The sequence below is a fragment of the Cebidichthys violaceus genome, unplaced genomic scaffold (genome assembly GCF_023349555.1).
Source record: "Cebidichthys violaceus isolate CVI_PGR_0920_01 unplaced genomic scaffold, fCebVio1.0.p SCAF_31, whole genome shotgun sequence".
Classification (NCBI taxonomy): Eukaryota; Metazoa; Chordata; class Actinopteri; order Perciformes; family Stichaeidae; genus Cebidichthys; species Cebidichthys violaceus.
Genome location: NW_027176495.1, coordinates 1,945,232 through 1,969,691, shown reverse-complemented (window position 1 = coordinate 1,969,691; position 24,460 = coordinate 1,945,232). Strand labels below are relative to the sequence as shown.

Genomic DNA, 24,460 nt, shown 5'->3' with positions numbered 1-24,460 from the left:
GCTCTCTGTCATCGCTAGAAACCAGAGAAGTCTCGAACGTACGGCTCCAAACTCTGTACTTGAAGACATCACACATTTGAGTTTCAGCACTTGATTTGGGAGAGTTTTTCACATTTACTAATAATATTTCTTTGACCAAAGGAATAACACGTATGAATTTTGAAAATGGCTGTAGATCCCCTTTAATGGAGGAACAGGGGAACTAATCAATGGGCAGATTTCTCTTGCTTAGCAGGGACCTAACTGTCCCACTGGCTTCCAATAAGCATCTTAAGGGCTCTGCTTTCTATTTTTTACTGCCATATCTTCTCCTTATAAACAGTGTAAAGCATGTTAGGTTCCTTTTGTACAAAACTAAAGACGGCCAACGTGTCTATATTTGTTTTTGCTGGAATCACACTCCAGCAAGTCTTCAGACCTCTAAGCCTCTAATACCTCAAAACAACCAGCTCGACCTCTAGACTTTCTAATGGCCTGTACAGCGCTGACTAGTGTGTTTTCTACTGTATCATCATTCTCACAATGTTCACTGTGTTTTGTATTGTGACTCTTTAGTGGGACTTTGTTCGACATGATTAGTCCCATTATTTATGTCGAGGTGTTTCTTGTCGGCTTGCATGTCCATGTCGGTGTCTCTCTGGAGTTCTGTTAATGACAGAGGACAAGGGGACTCAGTTTTGCCTCAGTACACTACTACTCTCACTTCCATTACTTGACTACAGATGTATTTCTAGCGTGGAGCTTCGCTGTGAAGCTCCACAAAGAGGTGAGTGTGCATCTGCGAAACCAACTTCAATGCCAAAGCCACCTCCCACGTCACTCCTCCTCCTCCTGCGTACCAAAACCAAGCAGGTTCCTTTTCCCGTGGAACAAGGGTGTAATAATCATAAACATTGCATGTTGTCACATACACATGAAAAACATATCATCGCTGCAAATTATGATGTATATTTAATGTTGTAAGTGATGGATGACAAGCTCATCTATGGGACTTCCTGAGGAATTTATCAAGTAAGTTATATGAACACAGAGAAACTCATGAAGTATTAATTAGTATTTAGATTTATCCATGATCAAAATGTTTATACCTCAAACAGACTTGGCTGGGAATTTAAAATAAAGCTGTGTTTTCTAGAAGTGTGGCATTCTGGGAATGTAATGTGAAACAGCAAAATGGTGACAGTGTGAGATTAATTAGAGATAATAAGTTTGTTCAGATAAGAACAGATACTGCAAAGAATTTTTATTTAAAGAAGCAAATGGAAGAAATGAGGCTCGTCGACGCTTCCTGGTCACGTCGTGCCTTATAAGACAATTCAAATGAGGAGAAGCACAGTTATAACAGAATTACAATGCATACAACTGGTTTATTTTTATTTAATGTTGAAACATGAAAGACTGATCGTGACAGGGTTCTCTGCAGGTGATAATATATATATATATATATATATATATATATATATATATATATATATATATATATATAATAAAACGAATGAAGCTCTGACTGTCTAGTGGACATGAAACTGCAGTTGACACTCATTAATTAAGTAATGCACGTGGCAGTTACAAAGATTAAAACATATATGTTGAAATTTGCTTATATTAAAGTATTTGTGATGCTTAGGAAGAGATAATAAACCCTGTGTCCAATATCCATGTATGTATATTTCCATTTTATGCTGCTTTGTACTTCTACTTAACTACATTAATCTGACATCTACAAGAAGAAAGTTACCTTGTAGGTTAAGATCTTAAATATGACAGCCTTATAAAATATGATCTACATTAAACTATTAGTTTATTAAACTGCTCAACAGTATACAGGAGTTTAAATTAGCTCCACTTAAGTTTGATTATAAAATGACTGCTCACACATAAATGAATTTAGAGCAACTCGATGCTACAATATTTGATGATATAACATTCTGCCTACTTTTACTTCCTCCATCACTGCATAAAGATGAAATAGAATAAGCCTTTATTCATCCCCAGAGAGACAGAAATCAGCACTAATAAATAGGGAAGTAAGAAATAGTAAGAGGTACAGACAACTAGAATAAGAACAGAAACTAAACTAAAGCAGTTCATGAGAAAGTTTTGTGGTGAAGTGACAATGTTGTGGTTAGTCAGCAAGTATATATGTAAACATAAATCTGATAATAAACTATAGTATATGTTTATATCTAGTATACATGTTGTACAACAGTGTAACATATTACCATAACAGTCTGATATGGGGTATTACAGTGTAGTATGGCATATGTAAGATAGCATAAGGTGCGATATGATTATTAACTAGTATTGTTATAATTATTATTATACCGTAAAGCATAATATGGTGCACATTATACTAGTTACATTACACTTTATACTACATGTTATCTCCCATACTACTACTACTACTACTACTACTACTACTACGTGATCTTCACATGAATAAAATAATAAAACATAGTGAGTCTGGATTATTTTAACTATGCGCGAGGGTATACATTAACATGTTATCATATGTTCACATCGGGCAATAACGAACCCTTTGATGTCCTGACTAATGCTTTGCGCGTGCGGTAATCTAAGGTCCTCAGCAGAGCTTCCGCTGTTCATTCTAAGAGATTATAGAAAACACGAACGAACTCCACCATTCTCTGGACTCGATTACTTCTGGCTGCAACTCGCGCGCGGATTCTGCGGTCGACTCCCTTTAATCGTATATTGTGACAGATGGATCACTCGGTAGTTGGAAAAAGGGAGTTCTAGTCCAGGACATTATTAACCTCTGTGTTCTTACACCAGGTTTGTACAGAAGAATACATCTGGCGTCTGATGGACCTGACACGAGAAGACACCTTTAAGACACGTTTGACTCTTTAGATTCACTGTTTCACTACCAACATGTACGGGAATAAATATGAAATCCATGTACTATATTGTGTGTTATATTTATTGTCTGAAAACAATCAAATTAAAAGATCTTTATTCTGAAAAGTATCAGAATCATAAACCACCATTACATAACAACATTGCTCTTTTAATCGATCAGTAGTTTGCACCGTAGCCGGTTTTAAGTCAAAGTCTCATATTATGACGTTAGTTATAAAGTCTCAAGTTTAGCTTTGAGGTCCAGGTTGAGTCACAATGTTAATCAGTGAAAGTCTTTAAGGTCTCCGACTGAATGACCCTAAAAATGAGTTCAGAGTTGCTTTTTACATAACAAAGACCTTTCAATGCATACACATTAAATAAGCTGCTCTTCATAAGATACGATAAGATAAAATAATCCTTCATTTGTCCCGCAGCGGGGACATTTACAGGATCACAGCAGACCATAGTATAGTGATAGTATAGTATAGTATAGTATCACTAAAATATAACAAAACATATTATATATACAGACAGAATCATTTTTAACTGCCTGTTGCTGTGTAGTTTAGATATTCTTTAATGTTTTGTGGCTTTTCTAGGTCCAAATTCAAGAGTCTTTGCTTTCAGGTCTCATGTCGTCAAAAGAAGTGGGACTCTCAAGTCTTAAATCTAGCCGAGTCCACATGTTTGTGACTCAAGTCCAAGTCTGCTGCAGCGTGTGTGCAGCCAGGGTACCAATCCGCATCTGGCTGGCACCCTGAAGCATTACTGCCCAGATGTAGGCCTACACCTGAACCTTGTTGATCGGTAGACATGCTGCCCCCGTGGAGGAAACTCCTGCTTTGTGGGGACGTTTTTTGTTTTGGTGCCAGTAAACAGAGACAGAGTGAGCGCTCGTGTCTCATCTCTACGATGCCGTGCAGGCACGCGGGCTTCCCTTCTCTGCGCTTTGATTGTGGCCCCTTGTCATCAGGAGAAAGTTAAGCCTCGCAGTCAGTTCATTTTTTTCTTTTATTTGTTTTGCAATAATATTAACGAAGCATGGCGGACGCTCAGGAGGACAAGCTGTACAAAGCGGAGTACGCCAAAAGCGGCCGTGCATCGTGCAAGAAGTGCAAGGAGAACATAGCGAAGGACTCGCTGAGGATGGCCATCATGGTGCAGGTAACGACGTGTGGACTCACCCGGAGACGCATGCTCCGCTAGCTCGCTCACTACCGGAACACTAGCGCCTGTGAATTAGCTGGTCCATTCTGCGAAGGTAGTGACTGTTTACGGTTGCACGAGAGGTTGAAGATATGCGGCTCGCGGTGCGGGTTCAGCGGTGTTGAGGTCGGGCCCTCGTTAGCACGTTTAAATGTCTGTCATTGTCTGCGGAGTGGTCGCTCACAAAGAGCCCCCGAGCCTCTCTTAATGTCGGACTCCTCCAGCCTCCAGAGAGGAGTTTCATCTGAATGTTTCTCCTTCAGGATCTCCTTTTAAAGACGACGAGCTGCACGTGAGGCCGTCTTCCTCTTCCTCAGAGGCCCGAAATCACAACAGTGTTGTTAATACACTGCAAAGTCCCCACAGAGCATTAATGAACTTAAGAGGCTAAGAAGCCTTTTCATGCACGGCCTGTGATTCACCACTTCACTGCCTATTGCGTTTGAATGAGTGGTCATTTAAATAAGCCACTTCATTTGGAGAAAAACATAAAATAATCTGTTGAAGTGTTTCCATTCTTTCTGGTTGTTTACTGAGTCACCCTTCACTAATAAGTGCTGAGCCCACCTGGACCTACAAGATGCAGAACATAGCATTAATGGCTGATGAAACATCGTCACTCATGGTCATCACTGGTTGACTCTTAACCTTTTTGTGTTTTGCTTTTTTTGTCCGGCAGTCCCCCATGTTTGACGGGAAAGTCCCCCACTGGCACCACTTCTCCTGCTTCTGGCTGCGAGCGGCGGCTCAGTCCACCGCTGATATTTCTGGGTATTCTGACCTCCGCTGGGAGGACCAGGAGAAGGTCCAGAAGGCCATTGAGACGGGCGGAGCGATGGGAGGTCAGTGCTGGACATTTTAACGTAGATCTCAACGGACTGAATATCACATTGAACTGTAGTCCAGCTGTGACTTCATTGAGATGATTTATTATCATCTCAGGATCCTCAGTTGACTTCATCTTTTCTATAAAGATTGATTATAAAACAAAGCTTATTACATTTATTCATAGAAGGACTGTGAGCTTTTATTCAGTCCAGTAGGTGTGGCATATATCATACAATGTTAAAATGAATATTCTGTTGATGATACATATATTTATCCTCAGAAATCTTGCATAAAATAAGCTAAACGTTATTACAGTCGTCATAAACATACAGGTGCATACGTGAAATTTGACCTGCCTGGCTCAAAGACCGAGGGGTTGAACCGCCAACCTTGGTTAAAACACGACCCACTCTACCCATCTGAGCCACAGCCACCCCAATATAAACATTGCAAATATATTTGTTTTAAATGATAAAGTAATATGTTTTACTTGACTGCTCTTCCTTCTTGCAGGAAAAGGGGACCAGAAGGGCGGAGCCAAAGGACAGAAGACACTGAATGACTTTGCGGTTGAATATGCCAAGTCGAACCGCAGCACATGCAAAGGCTGCGATCAGAAAATAGAAAAGGTTTGCAGCTACTTTTAGGAAGACGGTCACCAATGCGTTCATGTTATTCAATAAGACGTACGTATTAGATATCATGGAGGTTTTGGGTTTCAGAGTCTACGCTTCTCTCCTTTTTTTTTAGGATCAGATCCGCGTATCCAAGAAAACGGTGGACGCAGAGAAGCCCCAGCTGGGTCTGATCGACCGCTGGTACCACACGGCGTGTTTCGTGAGCCGCAGGGAGGAGCTGGTCTTCAAGCCCGAATACACCGCCGCCCAGCTGAAGGGCTTCAACGCGCTGCGGGCAGAAGACAAGGAGGAGCTTAAGAAGAGGCTCCCTGCTGTCAAAACTGAAGGGTGAGTCCAAACAGAAGGGGTGATATTATTTTTGTGCAGGTTGGGTACTTACTGTGTGACAGCCGGCGGTCAGCGTTTCGCCGCCGTGCAGCCGCCCCCCTCTCCGTCATCGCCGCCGCCGCCTGCGTTTAAAGCCTCTCTGCCTCCCGCCGCCCTGCAGCGCGTGAAAATGGCCTTGAAGGCGTCTCTGAACGCCGTCATCGTGTACGCGTACAGGAAAGGGTTGACCGCCGAGTTGGCGTGTGACAGGATGATGGCAGCGAGGAGCAGCTCCAGCGGCACGGGGCAGCGTGGGCAGAGGAGCAGGAAGCAGTTGATTATGTGGAGGGGGATCCAGCAGCTGGCGAAGAGGAACAGAACCAGGAACAGCGAAGTGGCGGTCTTCATCTCTCGCCGCATGCTGGCCGCGGCCCTCGCCGGCCCCTCCCCTCTGCCGCCGTGCTCCGCCGCGATGCGCTTCACCTGCCGCTTGACCGCGACGAAGATTTGGGCGTAGATGAGAAACATGATCACCAAGGGTGCCAGCACACACGCAAAGAAGTTGAAATAGACCATGTAGGTCATGTCCACCACCGAGACAAAGAAACAGTAGCCGGACTCGGGCGGCGTCTTGTGCCAGCCCATCAGAGGCACGAGCCCGATGAGGAAGGCCAGCAGCCACGTGGTCAGGATCACCGAGGCGGCGTTACGAGGCGTCATCACCGCCTTGTAGCGGAAGGGCATGAATATAGCTACGTAGCGCTCCACCGCCACCGCCAGCAAGCTGAAGATGGAGCTCTGGGTGAACATGATCAGAACACTCAGCATGAGCAGACACAGGTAGAGGTTGTGACGTGGCAAACCGACGCCGGTGAGGATGGCGCAGGGGATGGCGATCGTGCCCACGCCGACGTCGGCGACCGCGAGCGAGACCAGGAAGTAGTTGGTGACGGTGCGTAGCTTGCGGTTGAGGCCCACGGCGGCGCAGACGAGCAGATTGCCGGTCGTGGAGAGCGAGGCGATGGCGAGCTCGGCCGCCACGTACGCCGCGTTCGGGGAGATCGCCAGGTCGGCGGGCGGAGGTGAAGGAAGGGAGGAGGTGGTGTTGGAGGAGATCAGGACCGGAGAAGACGGACGGGATGAGCTTACAGTTTGGTGGAAAGTGTAGAGGTTCATCAACGCCGTGGTGTTCTCCATGGTTCTCCCTAAAGAAAGAAATGAGATTCAAGTTAGAAGTCGAGCTCAACTGCTCAGTCGGGAGATGAAATGCAAGAACGCAAACTGAAGTTACTCACCGGTCGACTGCAGGATAGAGCTTTAAAACAAGTTACTACTCAATAAACTGGAGACGCCGTCGTTATTCTGACTCCAGCCATCCTGATGATGATGATGATGATGATGATGCACACACTTGTCCTCACATTGAACATCTGTTCTGTTTGAACACATCTGAAAGATGCTTCTTTATAGAAGTCCCTTCTTCCCTCCTGACATCAGTAGATGTCTGATAAGGGACGTGTGTGTGTGTGTGTGTGTGTGTGTGTGTGTGTGTGTGTGTGTGTGTGTGTGTGTGTGTGTGTGTGTGTGTGTGTGTGTGTGTGTGTGTGTGGTCTCATGGGGAGACTAATGAATATTTCTTGTCAGGGCAGAGTGGATGATATCAGCATTGACACCTGGGGTTGTGGAGACATGTACGTGTGTGTGTGTGTGTGTGTGTGTGTGTGTGTGTGTGTGTGTGTGTGTATTAAGTGATGGGGCCCTAATTAAGGTCCTCTAATGAGTGAAGGTGTCAGACTTGTTTGTTTCCAGCGTCCCTTTTGGCCTCATTTAGGAAGTTAATTTGGATGTTTTTTTTCATCTTCTCTTCTATTAATTTGTCCATGCTGAATTAAAAACAAAAGTTTGGAAGGAAACTTTTTTGAACTTGTGTTTTCTTACAGGAAGCGTAAAGCTGACGAGGTGGACGGAGCATCAAAGAAACAAAAGAGAGAGGAAGAGGAGGAGAAGAAGAAGCTGGACGAGCAGTTGAAGGTACGTCTTTCTCTTTTATTGCCTATGTTGCAGAAAACGTCACATTCTGACTGTCGACCATGTTTTTAATATGCTGCCGTGTGTGTGTGTGTGTGTGTGTGTGTGTGTGTGTGTGTGTGTGTGTGTGTGTGTGTGTGTGTGTGTGTGTGTGTGTGTGTGTTTGTTCTTTTTTGCATCTGCAGAACCAAAGTCAGCTAATCTGGGGAATCAAGGACAAGCTGAAGAAGTTTTGTTCAACCAATGATATGAAGGAGCTTCTGATTGCAAATGGTCAAGAGGTTCCCTCTGGAGAATCGAATGTAGGAGAGCCTCCTCTTCTTCACCTGGCACTGTGTGTGTAACATACACACGACTAACTGTCATGCTTGATGCAGTTGTGTGTGTGTGTGCTGTAACCGACAGGTGGTGGACTGCCTGGCTGACGGCATGGCTTTCGGTGCTCTTGAGGCCTGTAAAGAGTGCAAGGGCCAGGTGGTGTTCAAGGGCGACGCGTATTACTGTACGGGGGACATCTCAGCCTGGACAAAGTGCGTGTTCAAAACCACGACACCCATACGCAGAGACTGGGTCACCCCCAAGGTAGGTCACCTCATCTCAGGGCTCCTTTTGCTTCTTTATAGGGTCGACGTTCCCGCGCTGCATCACCGGCCGGAGCCTTGAGCGGCTGAAGTACGGCTGGAAATATAGGTGTCGATTGAGCTACATCTCTACCAGTTACTTACATTTACTCTTTGGAATATTCTTTATCGTTTTAGGAATTCCACGAAGTTCCCTTCCTGAAAAAATTCAAGTTCAAGCGACAGGACAGAGTTTACCCGAAGGAGGCTCCCGCCCAAGCTCTCGCCAAACCCAAAGCAGAACCCTTGGCGAGTGCATCCAGCGCCCCGACTGAGCGGCTGCCGGAGGGAGCCCCCGCAGGTCAGCGACTACACCTGACGGAGCGCGTCAGTGTCCGGCACATATGGGAATATTTAGCTATATCTGTAATATCTGTCTGTCTATCCCATAGACAAACCTCTTACTGGTATGAAGCTGTTTTCTGTGGGCAAGCTGAGCAAGAACAAGGAGGATCTAAAGACTGCTGTGGAGGAGATGGGAGGGAAGATTACCAACACAGCCAATAAGGCGTCCCTCTGCCTCAGCACCAAAAGTGAGCTACCCGTCAAAAATTGCAGAATTACCGACACGCGGTCCAGTGAGCGCCATCGGTGTGATACCTCCTGCGTTTCTGACTGGTTACCGTCTGTGTCACGCCTGCTTCCTCCTCAATGTTTTCACAGAGGAGGTGGAGAAGATGAGCAAGAAAATGGAGGAAGCCAGGGACGCCGGCGTGCGCGTGGTCTCCGAGGATTTCCTCACAGACGTCAAGTCGTCGGGTAAAGCCCTCCAGGAACTGGTCTCCCTGCACGCCATCTCACCCTGGGGTGCGGAGGTCAAGGTTGAGGCGCAGGCTGCGTCTGTAGCCTCTAAGTCTGGAGCGCTGGCGGCCAAGAGCACCGGCAGGGTGAAGGAGGAGGAAGGTAAAAGACATTCATTTAGCTGGTATGGTTTTGGACTCTTTGGTGTGTATTTATGAGTAACTCATCCTCGTTATTCCAGGAGGTAACAAATCCAAGAAGATGAAACTCACAGTCAAAGGAGGAGCTGCTGTGGATCCAGATTCAGGTAGTCATGAGCCCCCTGAAGACCTATCTCTGTCCCCTTCTTTTTTGTTCTGCTGACACTGACTGATGATTTTTGATTTCCTAGGTTTGGAGAACAGCGCTCATGTGTTGGAGCAGAGCGGGAAGATGTACAGCGCTACGCTGGGCCTCGTGGACATCGTCAGAGGAACTAACTCCTACTATAAACTGCAGCTGCTGGAGGATGATGTACAGAAACGGTCGGTGGTGACTGAAGGAAATCATTTCACTTCCTTTTTTTCTTGTGCAGAGTTTATTAAAAGCTTCATATTCCACTAGTCATCCCACAAATGTCACTTGATGGGGTGTGTTGACTTGCAGTGGAACTTTTTTACTTTTTCCATAATTGGAGAAATAATAACTGTACCAGGATAATCGTTCTACCTAGACTACGTCTTATGTTGCCCGTCTGTCCTGTATGTCCAGATACTGGGTGTTCAGGTCATGGGGCAGAGTGGGCACCACCATTGGAGGCAACAAGCTGGACAAGTTTCACGACAAAAACTCTGCACTGGACAACTTCCTGGGTGTCTACAAAGAGAAGACGGGCAACGACTGGAGCTGCTCCAACTTCACCAAATATCCCAACAAGTTCTACCCCCTGGAGATCGACTACGGACAGGTACGTACGGCGACGCGCTCACAACCGGGAGGGACGTATCTGACGGGGGTTTTTTAAATGCGGCATTCGTGCTTCTTGACAGGACGAAGAAGCGGTGAAGAGGCTGACGGCCACCGCCGGCACCAAGTCCAAGCTGGCCAAGCCCGTCCAGGAGCTGATCAAGATGATCTTTGATGTGGAGAGCATGAAGAAGGCCATGGTGGAGTTCGAGGTGAGACTCAGAGAAGAACCCACACATCTCAATAGAGCCTCATTTTGATTATTTTAGTAATACATTGTGTTAATGCATCTTTTGTGTCCCACCTACGTACGTCCCATCGCTGCTGTTCTGTCTTCAGATTGACCTCCAGAAGATGCCCCTCGGAAAGCTGAGTAAGAGGCAGATCCAGAGCGCCTATTCCCTCCTCACTGAAGTACACCAGGTCAGCACCGCCTCTCACTCTCTACCTCTCTGTTGGGATTGCTTGTGTGGCGCATTGCAATCCACTTTTAAAACATTCAGTTCCTTTTTCCCGTTTCCCTTTTTATTCAGCTCGACACTTGTAATGGATTATTAGAAGCAGTGCTTCTGTGTCAGACGTCTGAAGCACAGTTTCTCCCCTGGCCATGCAGTCTTTTTTACTACTAATTGGGTCGCTTTGTTTCATCATTAGGCTGTGTCAGATAGTCAGTCCGAGGCCCAGATCCTGGATCTCTCCAATCGCTTCTACACCCTGATACCTCACGACTTCGGCATGAAGAAACCTCCGCTGCTCAGCAGCCTGGACTACATTCAGGTAAGGACAGGAACACTGAATCCTACTGCACCATTCTGTCTCGCTTTTAGAAATGCGTCTCACAACATCCACATACGTCACTGTTCAGGCCAAAGTTCAGATGTTGGACAACCTGTTGGACATTGAAGTGGCGTACAGCCTGCTGAGAGGAGGGGCCCAGGACAACGAGAGCGACCCCATCGACATCAACTATGAGAAGCTCAAAACCAAGATCGAGGTGAGGAGTGTCATGGACGGTCGCATGGAAAGAAAAGACATGTCAGCATGGTCACGGTGTGAAGAGACTGTATGGAAAGATTACAGTGTTCTGTATATTTGTTGTTTCACAGGTTGTTGACAAAACTACAGATGAGGCTGAGATCATTAGGCAATATGTTAAGAACACTCACGCGGCTACACACAACACTTACACACTTGAAGTGCAAGAGGTAAGTCAACCGTCAATCATAAACATAATGTAAGTCCTTCTACAGTATGTGCATCACTCTTTATATCTACTGTATGTACTGTTGTTCTCACTGCGTTTCCTGATTATTATTTTTTTCCCTCCATCTTTTTCAGATCTTTAAAATAGTTCGAGAGGGGGAGCGCCAGCGGTACCGCCCCTTCGAGGAGCTACACAACCGCCAGCTGCTGTGGCACGGCTCTCGTACCACCAACTACGCCGGCATCATGTCTCAGGGGCTCCGCATTGCCCCCCCAGAGGCCCCGGTGGTGAGTTTCTGTTTGTGGTTAGGCTGAGTTCAAGTGGGAGGGGAGACAAAAACTGCATCCTCCATTTGTGCTTCAGCAACAATGTAACACATTCAGCTTCACAAATGCCTTTTGAAACATTCCGTCCTGTTTTTAGTATATTTTCCTCCTTTTCAGTCCTGTGTTTTGTGTTTTCATTCCCGTTTTGCTTCATTTTCTCCAGACTGGCTACATGTTCGGTAAAGGTGTGTACTTCGCCGACATGGTGTCCAAGAGCGCGAACTACTGTCACACCTCCCAGTCGGACCCTGTGGGCCTCCTACTGCTGGCCGAGGTTGCCCTCGGCAACATGTAAGTGACGGTCTGAGTTCTTTAAAAACAGAGCCTGAATATCAGCCTCTTCATGTGCTTTAAACACCTGTGATGATAATATACATGAATGTGTTTTTCTTTTTCTTTTTAATGCAGGCATGAATTGAAGAAGGCGTCCCACATTTCAAAATTACCAAAGGGCAAGCACAGTGTCAAAGGTCAGCAAACGTGTTATTGTGATCGTTTGGGATAGACATGATGTGCTTTATCTTATTCTCTAAGCTAACAGAAACACAACAGTTCTTAGTTCCAGGTGATTATCCATGTATGATAACATAGGTTTGAATATTCTATTCTGTTTCTGATATTATACCACTCTAATTCCTACACACTGTGCCTTTTTAATAATGTGTTATTTAGCTGATTTGCATAACTTGTTTTGTTGAACATTATCATGGGAGAACATTTGGCAGCTCAGGAGCCTCTTGTTTACAACACAGCAACGTTTGAAAAGACTGTTTTTCATTCACTTGTTTTGTTCTTGCAGGTTTGGGCAGATCTGCTCCTGACCCAACTGCATCGGTCACTCTGGATGGTGTGCAGGTACCTCTGGGAAAAGGAGCCAACACGAACATCGATGACACGAGTCTGCTGTACAACGAGTATCCTCTTAACACCGACCGCCTGGGTTCTGACTTTTACAATCATTTCTCCAAATCGCCCCATATCTCTACTGCTTTGCCATATAATGATGTATCTAGTAGTTTGTGTGTCCAGAGTCAAATACTTAGGCAGTGCATCTTGTTCTCGACATTAAATAAACTGACTCAAATTCAGTTTATAATCACTCATTTGTAGAGGTTTAGCTGTCGCTGCTGTGCTTTACATTTTTCGCTATTGCCAAGTTCACATAAGGTTTAAAAGCTGCACCCAGCATGACTTATGTTTAATGTGAGAAGGGTTGTTTTCTAACCTCCCGATCGAGATGTAGAACGCTCTGAGGAACCAACGGTGTTTTAATCCAGGATGAAATGAGGTGTTCTGTTCCCCTCATGTCTGTGATTTATTTCAGTCATCTGTAGTCCTTGTTTTCCTAAACTGCTGCTCCTCCAGGTACATTGTGTACGATGTGGCCCAGGTAAACATGAAGTACCTCCTGAAGATCAAGTTTAACTACCAGACGTCCCTGTGGTGAGAGAGGCTCCGTCCAGAACCTTCTTCAGTGAAAACTAAAACCACTGTTGCCTCCAAACGCCCGGGCTTCATTCGCTGCAACAGAACATATTTGGCGACGGAGTGATGCTCTACCATGCTTTACAATGCTCAACGGAAGTCTCGAGACACTTTATTGCTTTTTCATCAGGTTTAATAGCTGGCAGTCTTCCTTAGTAACACATTAGGTACTTACATACCTACTTCAGTTGCTCATGAAAGAGACAGATACCACAGTTCAGTGTTGTGGTTGAAGTAAGCGGTGCACACTACGTAGAAAGGTTTTGGTTTAGAAATGAACATCTGAAAATGTTTGGAGTTTTCTGTCTCACGTGGTTATCCTGACTTTGAATCTTACTACTTCATTCCTAATCAAACCTTTAGTTAATTAAGGTTTAGTGCTGCAAGTTTAGAAGGCTTTTTCTGCAGACGTAGCCGCCGAGATGAGCGTTTTGTCGACCGTTGGGTTCAAAGATACTGTACAAGGTTTGGCGTGTATATAATTGTTTTGTTGCTTGTCTCTCAAACTGTCTTCCTTGCCGAAAATGAAAAAATGTGGTTCGTGTTTTCGCAAAGTATTCTGCAAAAGAAAGGACTGCGATGTTGTGTTACACTTTTTTCTTAGTGTTTTTCTCGCTTACCTCAAATACATTAAAATGTTTTCAAAATGTCATGCCTGCCTTTGTGGTTCATTATTTTTGTTCCACTGCATATTGGATACAATTTCATTTTTTTTAATTTGATTACAGTGTGAAAATAAATGTAAATTTGCATATCACGTCTTCTAAGTTATGAAATGCTGGATTAATTTCCTGTAGGGCTTTCTCTTTTTTCCCCATTAACCCTTGGGCAGGTCAGGGTCAGTGTGGTGCTAGATCTTGTAGGACATTTAAATATTATGAACCCTAATACCACTAAACAGAAATAGTATTTATTAACTTGATTTCCCATTTGAAAGGCATTTTATACTGGCTATGGGTTTTTTATGCTTAACTCCGGTTAAAAATAACAACTTTCACCTGAAGGAAAACATTTTCATGCGAATAAAGCATGAATTATTCCCAACAAGGAATTAAAAATAAAATGTTTGACTATGTGTGGATGCTGCTCTGACTTCCACTTTTGCTGAAGAAACCGTTTTCAAACAATTTCCCGTTACATTCTGTACGGAAAGTTATATTTGTATGATAGTGAATATAAGTGTGTGTTTGCGCATATAATACAACGTGATTCCGCAGTCGTCGGTTTGATAAACGATGTGCTTTTTATTTCTCGAATCGCCCTCCAGATAGCGTCCCGACCCAGAATGCAGTTTGACAACGTCTTTGAAAAAGCGGCGCGGCTAATTCAAGATGGCGGAGATGGACCAGCTGTTAGACGAGAGTGAGTAACAACACATATTCAAGGAGTTTTGCATTGTAAACACGCAGCAGGTCCCGTAGTGATAAAATGCAACATTTGGTGATAAACTGCTATTGTTGTCCACGTAATGAATACCGTAAGTTTTGGGCAGAGTTCACAAAGTATTTTCTAGACGCTATAAGAGATACCGGTCTGTCCAAGTCAGCTAGCGCTTGTTAGCATGAGAGGCTAGCCATAGCTAATGTTGGAGTTGAGCAAGTTACTTTAGCTCAACTGGGTAAACAAATAACGTTAGCTTAGCTATGAGCTAACGTCTGCTAGCCTTACGTCGTAAGCAGCAATAACAAAGGGACTACCACAACATCTCTGTCAACGTTACTAAAAGTATCGTTACACACGCTAGCCAGTAACGTTAGCTATAGTTTGTTAGTCTTCCGTGACACATTTCTTTTATTTAACGTTCGCTAGCGGTTGGTTGACGTTACATGGTAACGTCGTTGTGTATCGTTTTGACAAGACGGGGAAAGGGAAACTAGTTATTTGTTGCTATTAAACAGATGAAATAGTAATTTCAATCGATGTGAACGTAGTTGATTTAAATACATTGTATCTCCTGGTCGTACCAAGTGTGACGTTAGCTTATGTTAGCTCGTTTGGTGGGTATGATTTGTGCAGCTGACGTTATGCCCGTTCTTGACAGCTCATATTGGGGGATTAAGGCCTAACTGACTGCGCTAGCTATATGTAACTTCAGTTAACGTAGCGTTGAGCTATCCGGCTGTTTAAAGGGCAGTCTCACGAGCACCCTGCAGACGTTTTCTGTGGCTGCATAAATACACGTATTAAGTATCACTAACTTAAAACTGAAGAGAACGGCCTCGATACGTTTTTTGTTTTTTTGTATCACCCTGAGGTGTGTAGTCAAATATTTACAGTATAGTCTCATATGCCGTGAGTGCGTTACTGTAACGTTCAATCGATGTAACGCTGGCCTTTTTTCCCTCTTTCTCAGGCTCCTCAGCAGAGGCACTTGTCAGTCTAAAAGGTATGTGAGCTGTATCTTTATTTAACTTTCTGTACATCTGTCCCTGGCACTGTGTGGGAACTACTGTGTCAAATTCCATGTATGCCGAAACACACTTAGCCAACGAAGATCTGTGTGAATCTGGTCTGCATTAGCAGAGACATGGCATAGGTTGCCAGATGTAAAAAGTGTTTAGGAATCGTATGTCCTTTTATTGTATTAGACTTCTGTATGACGCTCCTAGACGACCCACCCCACCCTACCTTAGGTCTGATGCCGTCAGAGACACAGTGGAGTTTATTGTCCTTATATCTGTCCCCATGTTGGGAAGGATAAAATGTGTCAACACCTGTAAGAAAATGATCTCCCCCAGTTTCACCTCAATTACATCTTCTGTGAGATGAGAATAGCTTTGACTCTGGAATTCGATAATGAGAAGGTCTCAGTGGGGTCCTGTATCAGGTGTCCTCCCACTATTTTGAATAAATGCATTTGTTTCTATAGAAGGCAGTTTGTCCAACACTCTGAATGAAAAGAACAGCTTCCCGAGAGCTCACAACACCAGGGGACGACATTCCTCCCTCATAATGGACACAGTAAGAGACGTTTTAAAACTTGTGAAGAGGAAGCAACAGAGGAGCTTCTGTTTTACACATTATTATGAATGCTAAGCTTAAGAACATTACATTAAAAGTTGGTTAATACGATGTGATGAAGTACAACGCAAACCTCAGTTCACAAATGACCACACTGTGGAATCAACACGACTCAGACAGGAACATTACTAACTCCACACAATAGTGTTTGTAGGGTTAATGTATTGAATTACATTATATTATACATGTTTCCATCCTCATGTCTTAACAGGGCATACACAAAAAATTGCATAATATGTCTGAGTCACAACCATCATTTGCATATTTGCACTACTTTTGGCTTGAAAAGCTGAACTGGTTTGAAGGCATGTAATGAACAAACTAGTTTTTTTTTTTGTAGTGTGGGATTTAGGGCCTATATTTCCAATGTTAAATCTGCAAATGACGGTAGCGTCGTAGACGCTCTTTAAAGTCTGAATTCATGTTTGTTTTTTTCTCAACCTGTATTTAGCGAAGTCTACTGGGATTCATTATCTCTGTCAAGAGAGATACCTGTTACATAAGTCACAAACAAATTACAAGAATGCATCATCTGTTACTCAGTAATTGAGGAGCTGTTGATTGATGCTGAAGTGTTGATGATGATTATATGGTGACTGGCCACAGTTAAGTGCTTTCTTAGCAATTATACTTTCCAGCTCCCTAGTCGAATTTATTGCCACATTAAGAAATGCAGATTTGGAAGGAATCTGAAATTCTATATACGATATATTACTGTATTTTAATTCCTGTTTAGGTAGTGACCAATTTGTTGCTGCATTAAAAATGTTTACTCTTTAAGAAAGCAATGTTTAAGTTGAACCTGTTGTTGCTTTGTTCATAAATCAATGATTCCATTCACTTCCACACAGTGACGCATACGGCTTATTAATTATCACTACTATCAGTTGATACCCAAAACCCATGCATCACTATCAGGATTTAAAAAATTAGATTGGTGCATCCCTAGATTGCCTGATTATGCTTTATACATATTGCATTTGTTACATAACTCCAACTAATGTGGGTCACTGCTCTTTAAATAGATTTTTGTAAAGTTATACAAGAGAAATGCACACATATATTTGCCACTTGTATGAAAATGATTTTAATCTGGAAGTAATATTGGCACCGTTCATAAACTTCTTTCAACGTCTATCTCTTCAGCCGACACGGAGCTCAAAGAGGAGTCGTTTGTTTCGGGAGGAGGATGAGTCGCCCCAGCAGCGTCTCCCCTCTAGATCCCCTCGGAGGAGCCAGAGGGTCAGCACCACACCACAGGTACCGCCTGCTCACTGTGAACGGGCCTCAGGGCGAGTAGAAGCCCTTCCCTGCTCTCAATGGATAGCCTCAATGTCTATGTCACCATTTCAGGAAGCTGTATTATTGTATGTGGGGGTGGAAAAAAAGGCACTGCTGGAGATTTGACCTGAAGGCAACAGAAGCCCCTAACTTCCTGTGTTCTGTTTAAATGTTTTGCTTTACAGAAATGTTCTAATGTGGTGACACCAGATAAGAAGGCATCCCAGAAAATAGGGCTGAGATTAAGAAACCTCCTTAAGCTACCCAAAGCTCACAAATGGTGCATCTACGAATGGTTCTATTCCAATATCGACAGGTACGTTCTCACGTTCCCCTTCAGAAGACAGCAAGTCATTTTGATCACTTGTAATCGATTCAGAGGTGCTTTTTGATCCGCAGTGATGTGTTAACGATGTCGTTTGTCATTATTATGTCTTTCAGACCGCTCTTTGAGGGCGACAATGAGTTCTGCCTCTGTCTCAAGGAGTCTTTCCCCAACCTGAAGACGAGAAAGCTGACGAGGGTCGAGTGGGGGACAATCAGGAGACTGATGGGGAAACCCAGACGGTACGCTGCAATCTTTAAGACGTCTGCTTCTACACACCATTCTCACTGCTCCTGTTTGTCAAAGTAAAGCCTTAAAAGAAATGTTAACGCGTCGTGCTTCGTTGACCCGTCCAGGTGTTCGTCGGCGTTCTTCGCTGAGGAGCGGACAGCGCTGAGGCTGAAGAGGCAGAAGATGCGTCTGCTGCAGCAGAGAAAACTGTCCGACGTGTCGAACTGCAAAGACCTTCCAGATGAAATCCCTCTGCCGCTCATCATAGGAACCAAAGTCACCGGTAGGACGGTTGGAACGAACACACACACACACACACACACACACACACACACACACACACCACTGTTAGCAAAGTCAGCAGCCAGACAGCTGTGGTCAATGCTCATTTGAGATGTGTTACCAGTAATAATTCAGATTTTCTTTGTTTCTCTCTCTGCTCCTCAGCTCGACTCCGGGGCGTCCACGATGGACTGTTCACGGGACAGATCGATGCAGTGGACACGAGCGCTGCCACCTACCGCGTCACCTTTGACCGCAGTGGCCTGGGAACACACACCGTGCCTGACTACGAAGTCTTGGTAAGAATTGCCTGTTGTGCGTTTTGAGGTAACAACTTTTAGTTGTCCATACTGTCAAAATACAAAGATGTGCAATAGCTGTGCTGAAGGAATGTGATTATAGTGTTAAACGTCGGGGGATGATTGTGTTTTCCAGAGCAACGAGCCCAACGAGACCATGCCCATCTCAGCCTTTGCCCAGAAGCATCGGATATCACGCTACATGCAGAACGTCGTGACTCCGCCCAGGGGGCCTTACCCGTCCGCTACCACTCCCGTCATCATGGTACCGCACCCCTGCACCTGAACACGCATGTACACCTGCTGTGTCGGCATCATCTCAATGCTATTTGGTTCTGGTTTAAATCTGCTCTGGCTGTGAGAAGGTTTATCCACTGCAACAGATACTTCTGGGAGGCAGCCAATAATCCCAATCTGGTTTTTGGTCAACATATCTTGTACAAGCAGGTTGTGAATGTATATGTAGATATGCTAGTCAGGGGTGGCATTGACTGTATAAGGACAGTTTAGTCTTAACTAAACTTAAAAATCAACTATTCTTGTATTTGATTATTCTGAATCTCTTCCTCTAGATTGCTGGTGAAGATAAATGACCTAAATGTTTTTGATAACAGGACAATGACCCTCTCATCAACCAGTCACCGTGGAGGAACAAGCTGCCCGGTGCTGAGGGAGACACTCTGGGAGGTTTTCCTGTCAAATTCCTCGTCCAAGTGGTAAATACTTCCTGTGATGACAATGGAATACTAAAATCTGACTTCCTGCGACTTTGTAACAAATTCTTTTTTACATTTTTTTTTTTTTAATGACTAGACAAGGCTGTCCAAGATCCTCATGATCAAGAAAGACCACATCAAGAACTTGAAAGAAATGAACACGGAGGCAGAGAAACTGGTACGATCGTCATCATCTTGATTAAAGTTGCTTCAAAACATGAGATTTATACGTGAAGCCGAGCTAAACGTATGCTTGTGTTTGTGTTTTCAGAAGTCCTACTCGATGCCCATTGACCTGGACTTTCAGAAGCGATATGCGACCACGGTGCTCGAGCTCGAGCAGCTTAACAAAGATCTGAATAAGGTGCTCCATGAAGTTCAGCAGTTCTGCTGTGATGTAAGTCAACAGATGCACTTCCTCTCCGCCGACATTCCTAGCATCTCCCTTCATAGTCCACCTTGACCAATCTAAAGAAATGTGTTCGTCCAGCTGGCTCCGGATCAGGGCATGGTTCCGGCCGACCATCCCACAGAGCTGCGGCGGCGCTGTGAGGACGAAGCCCAGCAGATGGTGCAGCTGAGCAACTCGCTGAAGGAGGGACAGCAGAGCGTGACCAACCCCAGCCTGACGCACCTGGTCTCCCGCCTCACCGCTCTACTGCTGCAGATCAAGGTAAAGGATGAACACGCGGGTTTTTATTCCTGCTCACAGATGTTCTAACGCGTGTCAGGAGAACATCAAAACGTTAAGAAGCCGGTTGTGAACGGTCTTCAACGGCCTTTGGATCTACCACAATAATTATAATTACATAATCGACCGATATACTCTGATAACCTGTTCATTAATCCAGTTCTTTCTCATTTGTTTCAGTGTCTGGCCGATGGGGGAGACCTGAATTCCTTTGAATTTAAATCTCTAACAGACTCCCTTAACGACATCAAGGCGTCAATTGATCCCTCCAACCTCAGGTAAAAAGCCTCCACGTGCTCATTCACACCACTTTAGCCCTGATTCTTCACTCCCTGACAGAAGCCTCAGGTCAGAGGCAGCACCACCACAGGACCACAGCTGTTGCTGTTGCACCTACGTCGGGTGTTGGATGTAGCTCTGAAGCTAGGACTCTCTGTCTGTCTGTGGATATTTCTTCAGCATGTCTCCAGAACCATTTATCCCATGGTGATGGGGACTCGAGCGGTTGCCGTGGAAAATCTGGTGCGATTTGGACACACGTTCAATATTAATACATTTTGAATAAACTAGTGATGGTGCTCTGTGCCGGGGCTTCAGGGCTCTGAGCACGGCATGCTTGCCTCAGGCTCCATCCTCACTACTACATTTCCATTTTAAAACGCGTATCTTTTGTTACATCCACGCTGAGCGACGAAAACGAAGAAGTTTTGAAACTCATTTAAGACCCGATTACCAGGCAGCGAGTCGTGTAGCGTTGACGGTACAGCAACCCGACGGCGTTGAAAGTCACGTAGCTACCGAACATTTCTGACACTGCTGTCTTCTCTGTGTTTCTAGTTGCTTCCAGAATAATGTTGAGATCCACGTGGCGCACATCCAGAGTGGCCTTAGTCAGCTGGGAAATCTGCACGCATTTTCCGCCAACAACACCAACGCAGTCTGAGAACCCGGCGTCCTCTGCGCCACACGCGGCGGTGCGGCCCGTTAATACCGTCTTTTGAGACGGCGCTTTCACCTGAACTGACACGAGACCGCTCACATGGAAGTTGTGGACCGCCACCACGCGATCTGAATTCTGGACGTCCCGGTGAACCGACTCGGCGTTCTGCCCACACTCCCGCGGCGTCGTGCTGAAGAGGGAGGACGTCACAAGTATTTTAGCCACACATTTTATCGTTTGAAAATGTCGGTGCACCCAGTTGAACACAAATCTGAAAGAACCTTTAGCTGTTGCTACAAATCCACATCTCCAAACTGTCGATGGTTATTTATTGTTTCATGTGCCAAACATTGATTCTTACCGTTTTTATAGTCCATATTTATTTATTTTTGAGTAGGTGTGTATGGTTATGAAACAATATTTTGCTATCTCTAAAGTTTAACCCTGTAAGTGACGTGTTCTGTTGCTCCACTGACAGTAAGCACAGGGAGCAAGAATGTTTTATAAAATTGTTTATTGTAGATAATTGTACAATATCTCTGATTATTAGAACTACCGTCAACATTTCTGCTGTGTATTCAGAAATGGGTTTTTGTAATTTTGTGTGCACTGAGAAGAGATTTTGGTATTTTTATAAAGGAGAACTCTGGGGTTTTGAAGCCTTTTACTCCCTAAGATGATCTTAGCATTTCCATATTTGGCATGGCTACTGCTGCAACCCCCACACTAAAATTTAAGTCAACTGGTTTTTCCTTGAGAATCTCCTTTTTCAGTTTTGTAAAGTTGTATATGAGAGTGCCTCAGGGCAATTGTACATAAATGTTTCCGTCTTTTTATATTAAACATAATATTGCAAAGCAGTAATCTGTCTTCTAGTTTTCACTCTTTATTAACAAACATAAACAAACAAACAAACAGTTTTCTTCTTATTCTTTCTTTACAATCAATACTTTTACTATTTATCAATAAATACAAATATTCCATTTACTGCCTCTTATGATACATGTAGCCGTCTTCATATGGGCTCTCACAACGCATCACATGAAGCCACTGAAGCCAGCCATGGCCTCGTTCTCCCAGTCAGAGTCTGAGTCGGTAAAGTCCGGGGCCTCGGTGGCGTGGATCGGGGAGAAGTGACTGAACCGGTCCACTGTGGCCCTCACACATGGATACTGGATTTGGCATCCGATATCCTTTGGGGATGACCTGCTGAAGTTGTTCTGGGTGGGGATGGGAGGAATCACAACTTTCATCTCTGGCCCGATGGTCTTGTTCGGTGGGAAATTGTCATATTCCACCAGAACCTTTGGTCCCTGGTCAGCGGACATGTTGGCTTCGATCTTGGGAGGATGCTCGTTCTCCTCGGGGTACAGATGGATGTTACAGCACGGGACGTTAACGCTCAGCTCCCGTCTTTGCATCTGCTCAGGCGTCGCTCTGGTTCCCTCCTCGTCATAGATGCAAGAGACGGACGTGTGTACGTAGCTGCTGTGTTCGGCGGGCATACCGGTTCTGTGGGCGTCATCTGTGTTTTGGTGCATTGTGGGTCTAAAACTCTCCTCCAGTCCAAAACCTCCTATCCCGTGGTTGTCATAAACTGAAAGAGAAAAGGTGGGTGAGGCAATTAGTTATGAAATAAAAGAAATGTTTCACATTGATGCGAGTAGTTTTCAAGCAACACATTCTTTAAACATATAGGTGACTTTAAATCAAGCGTAGAAGACATAAAGGACACAAAATTATTGCCCAAAACTAAAATCCCAATAATGTGAGTGTAATAATGACCTTTCTCTGGGCCCATCCTGCTCTGGAGCTGGCTGAAGGGACCAGCTGCTGGCGGGTTTGCCACCTTCATCGACACCGATGAGCCAACTTGGCGACGAGACTTGGCCCTTCTGTTCTGAAACCACACCTGAAATGTGTGGGTGGAAGAGTTGAACAACTTGTTTTTAATTTGACAACATGTATTTGATTTGTATTAAGATACCATCCCATTAGACATTACCTGGATTCTGGACTCCGGTAGCCCGGTCAGAGCCTCCAGTCTCTCCCGCAGGTAGATGTCGGGATATTTAGTTTCCGAGTAAACTTTCTCCAGCACCTCGATTTGCTGCTGGGTGAAGTTGGTTCTCTTCCTCCTGTGGGTCAGTATTGCCACGCATTTATCCGCCCTCGCCACAGAGTTTGCAGGGTTGAAGTAGTTTGTAACATCTGAGGCTCCGTAATCTGAAAAGGGAAAACGTGCACACTATTTAGTTAAGGAACGTTCCATAGAAACACCACAATGGACGTGTGCGTAAATTACGCACTGAGCCGGCCGTAAACCGTTATTTGCTGTGACCGTTGGTGTGTGTTACCATATATATGATACGTTCACTACCAGCCACATACCTGAGTTCACCGTGCTGTTGATCTGCAGAGGTCCCTCGTGATACATCTGGAAATGATTCAGATCTCCGACGCGCATATTCCCGTGAACTGAAGACATGCTGCTCGACGTCTTATTTCCAGACTGAGTGTGAGCCCTGCGCTGCCTCGCCGGACTTAAATCCCCCCCGCGATCAAAGGTGCTGCGGCCTGTACGTGTGAATGGGGCAACCATCGGGGCCGGCTGGCACTGCAGCGGCCGCGCACTCACTTCAGACGTCTGCACGACGCCGGAGGTGTGAAGGCATCACACCTGGGACGGTGGAGCGGCCGCAGGTCTCCTTTACAGGGGTTTTAATGGAATCTGCACGCTCAATACACATCGGCAGCGAAAACATTTACGCGCTTTAGAATGGATGAAGCAATAACTGTCCGGTAGCCATCAAAGAGAGGCGAATAGGAAACTGCCATTTCCTATTCTGAGCCTCCTAAGAGCTGCAGATTGTTGCTTGATAATAACAGAATTGAATACACTTATTTCTGCATGTAATAATCTCCGATCAAAATATAAACATATCCCCTTATATTTCAACAACTGATTGAAAGAGCCCTTCTGCAAAGTGGCCAGTTCCATATGATGTTTTTGTACACAATGAAACATATGATGCAGAGTATATCTACTGGATTTATTACATCAGTATAACAGGAAGACACGTTTTAAATGACTTAAAGGATATGTCATTATAAATGTATGTTTTGTATTGTTGATTGTGATTCTGCATCAAGACATTATGTCCCCCCCCCCCCCTTTAGACTTCCATGTGAAATAATATAAGTTATGTTTTATAAAGTTACAGGTCTTTAGGGGTCTAGCTCTCACACATATGTAGGAAATTGTGCTTCCTGCCCACTTTCAGCTCCAACAAAGTTAATCTCAATACACAAACCTCAGTTCTAAAGTACCCAGGATGAAGTGCTTGTTATTGAATGGCTCACCTTCTTCTGATTTAGAGGAGGAGGATCAAGTCGAGAGGCCAGGTAACACCACAGACGTGGTGCTTTTAGTGAGAGTCCAAGCTCATTTCATCAAAGAATTTGTCGTAGTGAAATATTGT

At 44.6% G+C, this 24,460-nt stretch overlaps 4 protein-coding genes across 5 annotated transcripts; 2 read left to right on the top strand and 2 right to left on the bottom strand.

Annotated features, from left to right (window-relative positions):
* The first annotated feature begins 3,808 nt into the window (after window positions 1–3,808).
* Window positions 3,809–13,844, top strand: parp1 (poly (ADP-ribose) polymerase 1). Its single transcript, XM_068724651.1, has 23 exons — window positions 3,809–4,029; window positions 4,751–4,913; window positions 5,413–5,528; window positions 5,650–5,864; window positions 7,784–7,874; window positions 8,057–8,173; window positions 8,277–8,453; window positions 8,630–8,792; window positions 8,884–9,024; window positions 9,155–9,394; window positions 9,474–9,539; window positions 9,624–9,756; window positions 9,983–10,178; window positions 10,261–10,389; window positions 10,517–10,600; window positions 10,832–10,954; window positions 11,043–11,171; window positions 11,284–11,382; window positions 11,516–11,668; window positions 11,871–11,998; window positions 12,116–12,177; window positions 12,507–12,621; window positions 13,073–13,844. Exons 1-23 carry the CDS (start codon window positions 3,907–3,909, stop codon window positions 13,152–13,154), a joined length of 3,045 nt encoding a protein of 1,014 aa, XP_068580752.1. The 5' UTR covers window positions 3,809–3,906; the 3' UTR covers window positions 13,155–13,844.
* adorb1a (adenosine receptor B1a) lies at window positions 5,934–7,040 on the bottom strand. Its single transcript, XM_068724644.1, has one exon. The coding sequence runs from the start codon at window positions 7,038–7,040 to the stop codon at window positions 5,934–5,936; it is 1,107 nt and encodes a 368-aa protein (XP_068580745.1).
* A 658-nt stretch (window positions 13,845–14,502) lies between the features above and the next one.
* On the top strand, window positions 14,503–21,838 carry lin9 (lin-9 DREAM MuvB core complex component). Of its 2 annotated transcripts, none has more exons than XM_068724702.1 (15): window positions 14,503–14,554; window positions 15,546–15,578; window positions 16,062–16,153; window positions 17,360–17,473; window positions 17,680–17,810; window positions 17,936–18,061; window positions 18,176–18,333; window positions 18,498–18,631; window positions 18,768–18,896; window positions 19,246–19,347; window positions 19,445–19,525; window positions 19,619–19,744; window positions 19,838–20,020; window positions 20,219–20,316; window positions 20,876–21,838. In XM_068724702.1, the coding sequence occupies exons 1-15, from the start codon at window positions 14,524–14,526 to the stop codon at window positions 20,979–20,981; spliced, it is 1,644 nt and encodes a 547-aa protein (XP_068580803.1). In that variant the 5' UTR covers window positions 14,503–14,523; the 3' UTR covers window positions 20,982–21,838. The 2 variants fall into 2 exon arrangements, with proteins under 2 accessions (XP_068580803.1, XP_068580802.1); XM_068724701.1 differs by lacking the exon at window positions 14,503–14,554 and adding an exon at window positions 14,920–15,446.
* Window positions 21,839–22,015: 177 nt separating this feature from the next.
* Window positions 22,016–23,580, bottom strand: mixl1 (Mix paired-like homeobox). The gene is made up of 4 exons (XM_068724675.1): window positions 23,370–23,580; window positions 22,984–23,204; window positions 22,764–22,890; window positions 22,016–22,575 (listed from the first exon to the last, which is right to left on the bottom strand). Exons 1-4 carry the CDS (start codon window positions 23,578–23,580, stop codon window positions 22,016–22,018), a joined length of 1,119 nt encoding a protein of 372 aa, XP_068580776.1.
* Window positions 23,581–24,460: the final 880 nt, after the last annotated feature.